General features: G+C 30.7%; 1 protein-coding gene across 1 annotated transcript in view; it reads right to left on the bottom strand.

Annotated features, from left to right (window-relative positions):
* The window catches only part of LOC124362622 (serine/threonine-protein phosphatase 6 regulatory ankyrin repeat subunit A-like), a 77798-nt gene extending 66635 nt beyond the window's left edge, over nt 1–11163 (bottom strand). The window contains exons 1-4 of the mRNA XM_046817282.1: nt 10903–11163; nt 7556–7674; nt 6987–7220; nt 5775–5975 (exon numbers count right to left, since the gene is read on the bottom strand). Coding sequence (XP_046673238.1) covers nt 5775–5975; nt 6987–7220; nt 7556–7582 — 462 coding nt within the window. The 5' untranslated portion in view covers nt 7583–7674; nt 10903–11163. The remainder of the gene's footprint in view (nt 1–5774; nt 5976–6986; nt 7221–7555; nt 7675–10902) is intronic.
* Between the last annotated feature and the right edge of the window lie 873 nt (nt 11164–12036).

Genomic DNA, 12036 nt, shown 5'->3' with positions numbered 1-12036 from the left:
AGTAAACTAGGAATTCAAACTATAGTAAGCACTAACCTCAATTTTGTTTTGTCATTGAACAAAATATCAGACAACATGTTTTTCCTCAATATATTTTCCTCAAATATTCTTAAACAAATAAAGTGAAAAATCTCAACATGCTTTGCACTATCTTATCATATATGTAAGAAAGATTGATAAAAAATCCAAAATATACAAAAGAAGGACGATTTTACCCTTACCCAAAATTTATATAGTTTTAGTGGCTTTACTTAAAAAATGTTTTACGGGTCAAATTCACAAAATGGGACATGTTACATCATCTTTACAAATTAAACCCTAGGACTAAAAAAAAATAATTATATACAATAAGTGTGACAGTATTTAAATTTAAATAAAGAAATATATATTTATTAAAATTTTTTCCTTATTTGATTTACAGTAACCGTTTTAGTTTGGCATATTCCTGTCCGGTCATGCGTTTACCACCAAGTGTACGTAATTTGAGGGTTGAACATTTCATATATTTTTTGTGACATAAAAAAGAATTAAAGGTAGTAAAAGTTAGTTTATTACTAAGCGCTTGTGAGAACAAGTATATACACACGCATGACAGTAAAATAACAAACTGTTTTAAATGCATAGAACGTCTGTTCCTTCACTTCCTTCTCAGTCAGCGTCATTTTTAAAAATAGCAATATAACCGACACGGGCGGTTCGATCTATGACTTTCGTCTGCAGTCAGTAAGAAGTTGAGCGTACGTGTTGTTTTACGTTGTGATTTGTGTTTAGTTTGTTACAATCTTCTTTGGATTTCTACATAATTCCAGGTAAAAACTTGCCGTCTGTTAATTACCTTTCACTTCGGTCACTTATATAAAGCAATAACTTATAAACATATAATAAAACTAATTCGATTGCTCAATACTAGAGACTGCATTAAAACATAACCTCAAACTCAAAACAGTTTGGTTTTTGCTGTCTGCGCAGTGGCGCTATCTGAACTACAAATATTCACTTCGGTCACGCTCTCTTCTCTCACGTGACCGGGTGGTGAATGAGAGTGAACGATGTGAACGTGGTTGTGACCGTAAGTGAATGGAGTGACCGAAAGTGAACTTATATTATTAGATATATCTATTATTCTATGTATACATTACTAGATACATTACAGGCCTTTTACGTTATTGAAAATTATTATTTGGGCCTACAATTATGCCGATACAAATATTTAACGTTACAATGACCTACAAAAAAGAATTACTTCTTGTTAATATGATTTAAATACTAAACTGCAATAATTATTTACAAGACGCAAATTTGTTATTGTTAAAGATATGTAAAATACAAAGTGTTTTATACATTTTAAATTATAAAATTATCAATTTTAATTTGTTTGTAAAAATTCTTCCTAACCTCACTTAGGGTTTCAAGGTAAAATCCAAATGAACTGCTATAATCATTGTTAGGCACATATTTTTTTAAGATTTTTAATAGCCTACAAATGATTTATTTAAATAATAGCACTTAATATTTGAACATATTTATCCAACATGCTTTTGTGGCGCCAACTCGAGTAATATGCATGTTTTTCAGGCTGAACTCAATGAAGAAATGGCACGTGCAAAGAAAACATCAGATAGTGAAACGTTGAAGAGACAGAGAGATTTAGCAAAAGAAAGACAACATAAGCATAGGGCGAAAATGACTGAAGAAGAGTTGGAGTTAAAGAGAAGTAAAGATAGAAAACGATATGCTAAACTAAAAAGTGAAAATAAAATGAAAAAAAGTTAAAGACATGACACCTCGTGAACATCGCCGAATAAAAAAACAATGGCTGTGATCGGAAAAAAAAATATCAAATTTAAACAAAAAGAGGAAATTACTAGCAGCAGTACCTGAAATGTCCCCTCCTAACTCGGAACAAAAGAAAAGGGGACGTAAGATAGTAAGAAAAGATAGGAGCAAAGCGCATAGAAAAATAAAAATACAGGAGGAAGAAGAAATTAAAAAACTAAAAAGCAAACTTCAGAAGTATAAAATGAGACTGAGGAGGGCAAAATCCAAAACAGAAAGATATGCCTCAATTAGGTTCCCCCTCGCCAAACAAACAAGTGAACATGTTAATTGGTTAAAGACAGGGTTTCACAAAAAGTAAAGAAACAGTTGTTTTTAGGATATGCTTAAGAAAACAATTAAAAAAGTCAGGTATCTAGAGTAAATAACAAATCCAAAGAGCACCAGTTAGTTTACTAAGATGATAGGGAATAAAATTTTTAAAAAGGTATAGAGTTCAGAGCCATTTTAAAGATCTAGTATCGTATAAAATGAACAGAAGAATTGGAGGTGAGTTCAAAGTACGAACGTAAGCGGAAAAAATGTATTTATGACCAACAAGCAAGAAATGTCATACAATTTAATAAAGACGATACGGTTAGCCGTATTTGTCCTGGCAAACGAGATTTTATTATAAAAAAACAAAGAAAAAAAACAACGCAGAGTCTTGTTGGATTACAAGAAGAACTTGCATAAAAGATAACTTGAAAGCAACATAAATATTTCATTATCAACATTTTCTAGACTATGCCCGTTCTGGATAACTTTCCCCAAAAGCAGCCGACAGAGAAACTTGTGCTTGCATCAAACACCAAAAATATAGACCTGAAAATAAATGCTTTAAGAAAATTAAAAGTTATATCCCAAAATAATGCCAATGATGTAATTGACACCACATTGCCTGTGATCCAAGAAATGAGTTCTGTATGATGAAACCTCTGTGAGAAATGTGAGAATGCGCACATACCTTACCAATATGACAATGACTTTAAAGTGAAGTTTTATCAATGGCAAACTGTTAAAGAAGAGAAAGTCATTAAGGGGAAAAGAAAGAAAATAGTAAAAATTGTAAAGAAGAAAAATATACAGAATGTTTCAGAACTACGTAATGAGCTCAATAATGAACTAATAGCTTTCAAGAAGCATGTGTATTATTACATACAGCAATCTTCAAAATTAAAGCAACTTAAAGCTAATTTGACAGAAGGAGAACTATTAGTGAGGATAGATTTTTTCTGAAAATTATATTGCTAAGCACACAGAGGAAATCCAATCGGCACATTTTGGTGCCTCAAAACGACAGATAACTTTAAATACTGGACTGTATTATGTTAAGAATAATTCTGGGAAGTTGGTAGCAAAAAGCTTCTGTACAGTATCTGATCATTTAGACCACCAGGCCCATGCTACTTGGGCACACATGGGACCCTATCCTAAAACATATCGGAGACAAATACCCAGCCACTACGGTTATTCATTTTTATTCTGACGGTCCTTCAAGCCAATATAAGAATAGGTACAACATTTTTCTCATGAAAAGCAAAGTACCAACATATTTTAAGAATTTAAAATTTATGACTTGGAACTATACAGAGGCTGGCCATGGCAAAGGCCCAATGGATGGTGTGGGAGGAGTATTGAAACGATAGCAGACGAAGTTGTTAGACAAGGAACCGATATTACCTGTGCTTCAGATTTTGTGAACACTTTAAAGAAGAGGACAAAAATTTACTTAATTGAAATAGACAGTTCAACCGTTTATGAAATGAAAAAAGAAGTAAAAGCAACAGTGATCCCACCCATAAAAAAATATCACGCTGGCTAGGCAGATAACATGGGGTTCGAATAGCATAATGTATTCAAGAAGTTTATCTTGCTTTTCTTGTAAGCCAGATACATACTGCGACCCTCTATACTATTGGTAAAGTTTTTGAAAATACAAAAGAAAGAAAGATTCCCTGCAAAGCTCATAGCGGAAACAATTATGGTAAAAAAACTGTGTACCACATGATTTTATTCGACATCGTCTTCTGAAGGAGATGATGATGATCCAGCTATTGCAAATGAAGAACAAAAAAATAAAGCCACCAAATTAGAATAAAATGTGAGGCTGAACCGGATAAAAACAAAGAAAGAAATATCCATAGAAAATAACACTTCATTTGTCTCTTATTCCAGTCCAAAGGAATAAGCTACTTGTGAAAGACAAGGTAACTAATCGTATATTTAGCCTTAGGTATAAATACTAAGTAAGCTCTCTCTTCCTTACATTAAACTATTTGCCTTCATCTTCAGCTTTTCTACATTAGAAATACAAATGTAATTTTTGATCATGATATATTTTGTCAAACTATAGATATTTTTACAAATATTATTGATTAAGACATGTAATGCTGATTTTACAAATGTATTTAATAATTCTGAGGCTATTAATTTCATTTATTTATTAGGCTATCCATGAGGCTCACCATTCTTCCAAGAAAATCGGTAAAAATGACCGACATTCTACAAAGGACATCGATAACTGCTAGTACTGAAGAAAGTCAAGACATGTAATTTTTTGTACATTTGTTCTCAAATATTAATTTTAAGATGTTTGATTTGTCTTTATTTCAAAGTTAACGTTTTCATTAAAATAATTTGTACTATTGAAGTTTTTTTTTTTTCAAACGCATCTTCCTTCGTGTCCTAACTTAAAACGCACTATCCAAATAAAATCTTGTCACAATTGTTTTTAATATTACATTAAATAAATCTTAAATTGATTTGAAGGAAGAAATCACTTCTGTCACGTAGGTTCACTTCTGTCACGTACAGTTCATTTCTGTCACGCTCGATTCACTTCGGTCACTTGCAGAAATGTATTAAAATCGTTTAATTCCTATGAAAAAAATAATTCAATTTAAACATTATTTTCCTTGTTTAAATACTACTCTAATAAGCACATGATAGGTAGTTAAGTGATGGCATTGATTTTAGCTTTTTATAAGTAACTTTAGCTAACTAAACATCGTAAATGCATATTTTCTTAGTTGTTTTTAGGAAAAAATGAAACATTAATCTAATATAACAGTGTTGAATCCCATACATATACAGATAAATACCGTAGTTATTTAATAAAAGTTAGTATTTTATGTTTCTTGGTTTTATTTTGGATAGTAATGATAAAAAAGGGAGTGGTGACCGGAGTGAATATTTTACATGCTCTATCACACGACAAAATGTATAAAATAAAACTAACCTGAAATTGAGCTCTGCTGTGATGAAGGTAAGTAAGTACATTGTTTAAGGTTTATAAACAACAAAGTTGAAAGTATTATCTTTAATTTTTTTTATTTAACAAAGTTTTGTTAAAATTATTCCATTTTGTGATTTTGACCCTTACTTTTTTAACTTTAGCACAAAATCCACTAAGAATGTATTTTTTTAGCCATTTGTACAATGGCTTTAAAACACTGGAAATTGAACCGATACATGCTTTATTATACATAATTGTTTTCAGAATATTCAAAATAATACTAATAACCAAAACAGAATTTAAACTAAAAATAAATCAATTAGACAGACACCAAAACACAATGGTAGCAGACGTAACTAATCGGCCCAGTCAGCTGGTCACAGTGAAAACAGTTGCTCGCACAAGACGTTTCTTCTAACCATACAAAGAGGAATAAAGTTTGATTTCTTGAGTAATAATATACATAAATTGATCGCTTCATTATTCTGCCATTATTCAGGTTTTAAACTGAAACATCGAAAATACGCAAATAATAACCAATTTCCGAAACATCTGCTTACTGCCGTATGTACGGTAGTGCCGGTATGCGAGCGACCTAACTGCCGTATATATGGCAGTTGCCAGTTAGAGGCTTAATTAATCTTTTCTTATTTTGTAAGACATAAATATAAAATATGCATTTCAACAGTATAGCTCAGTAAACAATATTTAGGTGACTAACCTCATGGTGGCCATTGTAAGCCGCATGGTGAAGAGAAGTACGACCACCTCTATCAGTGATGCTAATGTTGAGCAGGTGTGGTAACATAACCTCCACACACTCCACAGCGTTGTTGGCAGCAGCGATGTGCAATGGTGTCTGCCAGTGCTTGTCCCTGGCATTCAGATCTGCTTTGTTCTTCAACAGCAGCTCTACTGTGTCCTAAAGACAATTTCAACCTTTTCTAATACTAGGTAAAATAGAATTAAGAATTAAAATAGATACATTATTGGACAAGTGTTTTTTAACCATATCAAAAGATATGTAAGACAGATAAAACACAATACATACATCAATCAACAGTGAATAATTACTATGTGATTAAGCGACAAAACTTACTATCATTAACAGTTTCTAAACAAGAAAACAAAATTTCCAATTTAAGTTCTTAGTAAAATCCATAGTGATGAATATTACGAATAGTGTATTTTGCTATCCATGATTAACTATTATTAAAATAACTTGTACTTTTTAAATACAAAAACCAATTTATCATGTTTTATTAAATGTATATTTTAAGAGAATCAATATAGTAATAGACAGTAAGTGTTGTAAGTATTGTTCAGAATAATAGGATGACAAATTTTAAAATGTTATTGTATTTTTAAGCCTACATACTTTTTCTGTCATAAAAATTAAATAACTGTAATGTGGAATTGATTATAGAATGAAAATATTTTGTTTAGTTTCATAAAGACATAATGAAATAAACAAAAACATTTAAAAACCTTCAATTTCGGTTTTGGTTTCCTTAATGTTGTATTTTTATCTCATAATTCATAAAAAATTACAATCATTGAATTAATCTTTTAATTGCTCCATATTACTAACTTTACACATCATATATAGTACAGTAATTAGGCTAAAATGTTTCTCTAGCACTACTTTATGGACTAATGTCAGGAATGATTAAAATGAAAATACAAAACCAATAAAAGATTTGAATATTCCGCCAATGGAGTGAAACATTGATTTATTGGTATTGGACTAAATTTTCCTATGGAGTGGAAAAGGTTAACTTGATGTGATTCATGTTCAAACTACCATTATCATAGATTTAATTACACCATACAGTAACCCATACAACACCAACAATGTTATTGTAAGTATAATTTTAAATTTTTAACAATTATATAACATGGTGAACAGTTATCTCACCAGATATAAACTTACATCACTGTTGACACAGCACGCTCGGTGAAGTGGAGTCAACCACTTGTTGTCTTTGACATTGACTCGAGCTCCATTCATTATAAGAGCTTCAGCAATGCGACTGTCGCCTTTAAATGCAGCTGCATGTAAGGGACTTCGCTTATCTATATCTTGTTGATTTGGATCTTCCTTTTGTTGCAGCAAAGAAACCACCTCATCAGAGTCTCCAATCAGCACTGCTTGCACAAGTGCAGACTGAAATAAAATTGTTTTGCATGATTTATTTGGGTTCAACAAGTTAATATTATACTTATTAAGTGTTAAGTCCATTAACATGAACATACAATTATTGAACCTTGTTAACACTTGTATCTTTTATTTAACATAATTAATATTTTAGAAAACAGTACGGTTGATTTTTTCCAATTAAAGAAAATAATAAAAGAAAATTTTTTATTGGTCTACCAATGTCATTTATAGCATCATTTTATAAAACAATATAATTCAATGTTTAAATACGGTATATACAGTTTTTAATTAAAAATAAACTAAACACAAATATATAACATTTAATTGTTTAAGTCTCTTGCCTCGTCATCAAATTGCTGAATCACCATTTTTTCTTGGTTTATTACAGATGTCACAGAAGGCACGTTAATACCATTCCACTTAAAAAGGCACACCAGCAATCTTCTGCTTGATGCTCAAACTAAAACACAAAAAAGTCATCAAGTCCTAATTAATTTAATCTCCATATCCTGTTACAAATTATAAATATGGACTACAAAATTATGTATACATACTTCCTAAAAACTGTCCTTATATCCAAACTAGCTACATTCAACTAAGATTAATTGTTCAAACAGCTGACATTCAGCCAACGTTAATACCTGGTTTGAAAATGTTCAAGACAAATACATACAACAAGCATCCCTAGTACTTAGGTTATGTTACCACACCTGCTAAACATTACAATCACTGAGAGGGGTAGTTTAGATTAGTCACCTATATGTCTAAACCATTCTCTACCTATGTATCTTATAATGGCCAATAAGAGGTTAGTTGCTTCATGTTTATGGAATTACAAAAGAAGTCTACATTAGCACAGAATTGCCATACAGGGGTACTGGGAAGTCTCGAAACGGTCTAATATCTTCGGTTCTTGTAAACGTACTAACACAAAACTTTCTACAGTGACATAGGACATAAAATTGTACTTTTTGATGCAATCAGTAGCTCTTCATCACCTCAAGGAGATGGCCTGTAAGGGGTTAGTGGAAAAAATTAAATATAAGCATAGGTCAATGTGCATACCTTTTTAAAGCTCTTAATTAGTTCAACATCATGCCACAAATTAGACCTCTAAAGGTTATCCTAAACAAAATGGAGGCGCTTGAAAGTATCAATGCAAATCTTGTGTGCAAGTTCAAGAATGGCTTAATTTTATAGTAACCATATTAGATGAGGCTACAACACTTCACAGATGATTCCTGTACACAAATATCTACTTTAAGATGTATTCAGTGTCCTGCTATTCTTCAATAGGAACAGTCTACGAGGGGTCAGTAAACATTTTTTAATATGACCATATGTTGAAATGCACATTAATTTTAAAGGGTTAGTCAAGCAAAGAAGTAGCCGCAAACCACACTTCTAAAGCTTTTTCTGCTACAAAATGGCAGAGGTTCAAAGATTTTTAAAATAAACTGTAAACTTAGCAGAAAATTCAGGAAGTTGCTTTAATTAGTTTGACTTCATATTAACAATTTTTAGTGGTTAATAACAATAGCAGGACACTGTATTGTAGAAGGAGCTGTGTGCATTCCAGTAGGTATAATAAACAATGCGTTGTCAGCGATTTATCATCAGCTGGGATATTGCCAAGAAGCCGAGGGGACACAATTTGAACAACTCCTATAACAATAAACAAAGTAGGTGATTTTGTGTTGCTATTGTTATTGCACAAATTTCTCATTGCACAAATTTTACATGGTATCAGTCCCACTAGCTTGCAACTATGCCAAATAGAAAGACTGAAAATATAGTCCTAAGTTAATATTTTATCTTTTGTATACCTGAGTCTACTATGAGTTTATGATAGTACTAGTATTATAATACTTAGATTTTTATTATCATTTTACAGAGATAAGGTTATATGAATAAGATTATGAACAAGATGGCACATATAAAAATAAGGCGTACAGCAGAACACCAAAATATTCATCCAAGAAAAACTTAAATTACACTTGAACCTGACTAAATATGATCAATCCTTGATAACCTATCATTGTAGCAAAAATTTGTGCAAAGAATCTAGCAAATAGGTTATATAAAATTATATGCAAACATTAAAATGTAGCATTTTGTCATCTTATCATTTACAGGTATACAGTGAACAAACTTAAATTATGTAATTTAATATTGCACTTACTTTAACTGTGCTTTATTATTACTTAAACTGCTTTTATTACTGTTCCCATATCATGAAATAAACATCACAATTTCAATCAATAATATTTTTTAGGACTTACTCTTTTCATTAAATACAGTTTTTCAACTACTGGGATAGGGGAAGATAATGCATAATTTAATAGGTTGCTGCTTCAGTATAATAAGCAGTCCCCGTCACAATCAAGAAGCAGCCACTGCCACAAAACGAATCACGATTATCTATTTAAAACATCAATACTATCGAATACAACATTGACTTATAGATATTTATAAATGATCACTGCCAGCTGTTATTTCGTTTATGTAGTGAGTAGGTTAGTGACAACGAGAAGAACAATGGCGACGAATATGCAGATGTTAGTGAATAATGTAGTCTATTTTTAAACATTGAACAATGTTTTACATAAAATCATTGTTGATCCACTAACTCCTGCAAACACCCAAACTATAGAATCTAATTGGAGAGCTACAAAGAAATCCTTAAAAACTTGTCTCAGAAGTGATTGCATTGCTGGTCATCTTGCAGAATGTATGTATCAGCAAGCAGATTATTGGTGGTAATCCAATTGAGCATTATAATTGTAAAATAATTGTAAGTACTACGCGACTCAAGAATAGTTTAAATACAGTTTAGTTGTTTTATTCAATTTGAAATAAAAAAATTTATATTAAATATAAAAGTATAGATTCTCTATAGTAGAATTCAAAACCTAAAACTCAATATAATTTTTTAATTTGACATTATCGTTCCAAATTTATTCAAAGTAAAATCGTGTTTGGTTAACTAATGACAGCAAGAACAATAACGTATGTGTGTCCTTTGTTTCACAAGGAGTCACGTTTAACCTTTAAAATAGTTAAAGGTAAGTAAATGTTAATGTTTTATTTGTATATTGTATTTTAATTTTTAATAGTTTTTTATATATAAATTTGTGAATTTAAAACCAGAAAACTACATTGTGAAATACCTATTACATTATTTGGTCTGACATTTTGCTTTCAGTATTTTTAGATGGTGGAAGTGATCACTTATTATACTGCACCCTTAATGAATTTTGAACAACTTTACTATTTAATACTTTAAAAAGAGCTGGAAATAATTAATTTGAAATAGCTAGCCTATATTTGGAATGTTTTTTCAATAGTTTAAGTATTTTGAATTGATAGTTTGGTTCCTTGATTCGATTTTGGTGGTGTCCGCTTACTATACTGCAGCCATGGTTACTAGATAACAAGAGGTCTGTTGTATGTGTAGCCTATATATAAATATAAAAATGGTTTTATCACTGGAAATAATTTATTTTTGATGTATTAAAAATGTAAAGTACAATTCTGTAGATACTTAGCTTGACAATATAGCTAAATTGACTCAAGCAACTAAAATTGTCATAATATAAGCATCATGAACCAGATTAAATGCCAATTATTACAATAGCATACCAGTTACTTAAGATATTTTAATTTAAAACAACTCTGACATGCTTACTCAATAAACTCTGACATGAAGGCATTTTTCACAACCATAATACAATAGTACCGTCAACAACAGTTTCTCGAAATGAATATTTTAGTTTAAAAGAGTTGTATTGATTACTATGATGTGAAAGAGCACTATTAGAGTAAAAAAACTTGCGTGGAAAACAATTATTTTTATTGCAAATTTGTATTAAATAAATTATTAAGCACCATTTAAAGCACTACAGCTTGCAGACTTCGGCTGTTTTCGTTTTCATTTTCACTAACCTTCCTGTTTCTATACTAAAAGGAAAAAAATTCAGATTAGATACTGTTGCACAAATTATGTATAATGCCATAGAGTAAAAGATTAAATATAGAGTCACTAGAATATTATGATTTTACTTTATAGTCCTAAAACCCAAGTAGTAGTCAAATATGAAATAATATTGTAGTGATTGTCACGTAAGCTATGGCTATTTTATTAGTTACTTTGTTCATAAATAAGCTGTAACATGTTTTAACTACTTTATTTAGAATTCTTTATAAAATAAATAAATAAATTAATTGTAAAATGAATTAGTAAAGGAGAGTTTATTTATTATTATACGATAATGCGCCTTTGCATTCTACAAAATTAATATTGACGATCATATATTTATACTTCGATATGAATTAAGAATTCTTTATTGGGATTTGACGAAACATTGCATCGGTAAATGTCAGCTTAAAGAGTTAAAATATTAATGTTTTAGCAAAAGTAAATAATTGTCAGGTTTACGAAATAATGAAATATAAATTGAGTAAAATGTATTTGATATAAAACCATTTTACATCTGAAATGAACTTATAGGGCACAATATGTGATCTTACGCAGAAGAGTTACAGAGCCGCCACTTGAAGAGTGGTGCCAGACCCAAAGGCCCTCCAGCGCTCTCACGGTCCGGGTTATTTTTAAATCTTAGCCATGGAAATGTTGAGTTCCAAATCGAAACATGTATAAAACTAATGTAACTACTATAACAGACAAAAATTCCAATGCTAGTATAGTATTTTATAGTATTGCTTCATTTACTACTGCAAAATTATAAATATATTTTCAGTAAAGACACACTGAACAGTCAAGACACACAGCGCCAGGATACTGGTGAGAGACAGCAGGTTG

Source organism: Homalodisca vitripennis, chromosome 5, assembly GCF_021130785.1.
Source record: "Homalodisca vitripennis isolate AUS2020 chromosome 5, UT_GWSS_2.1, whole genome shotgun sequence".
NCBI lineage: Eukaryota > Metazoa > Arthropoda > Insecta > Hemiptera > Cicadellidae > Homalodisca > Homalodisca vitripennis.
The sequence above is the reverse complement of the archived record's forward strand: the minus strand, read 5'-3'. Positions and strand labels throughout refer to the sequence as shown.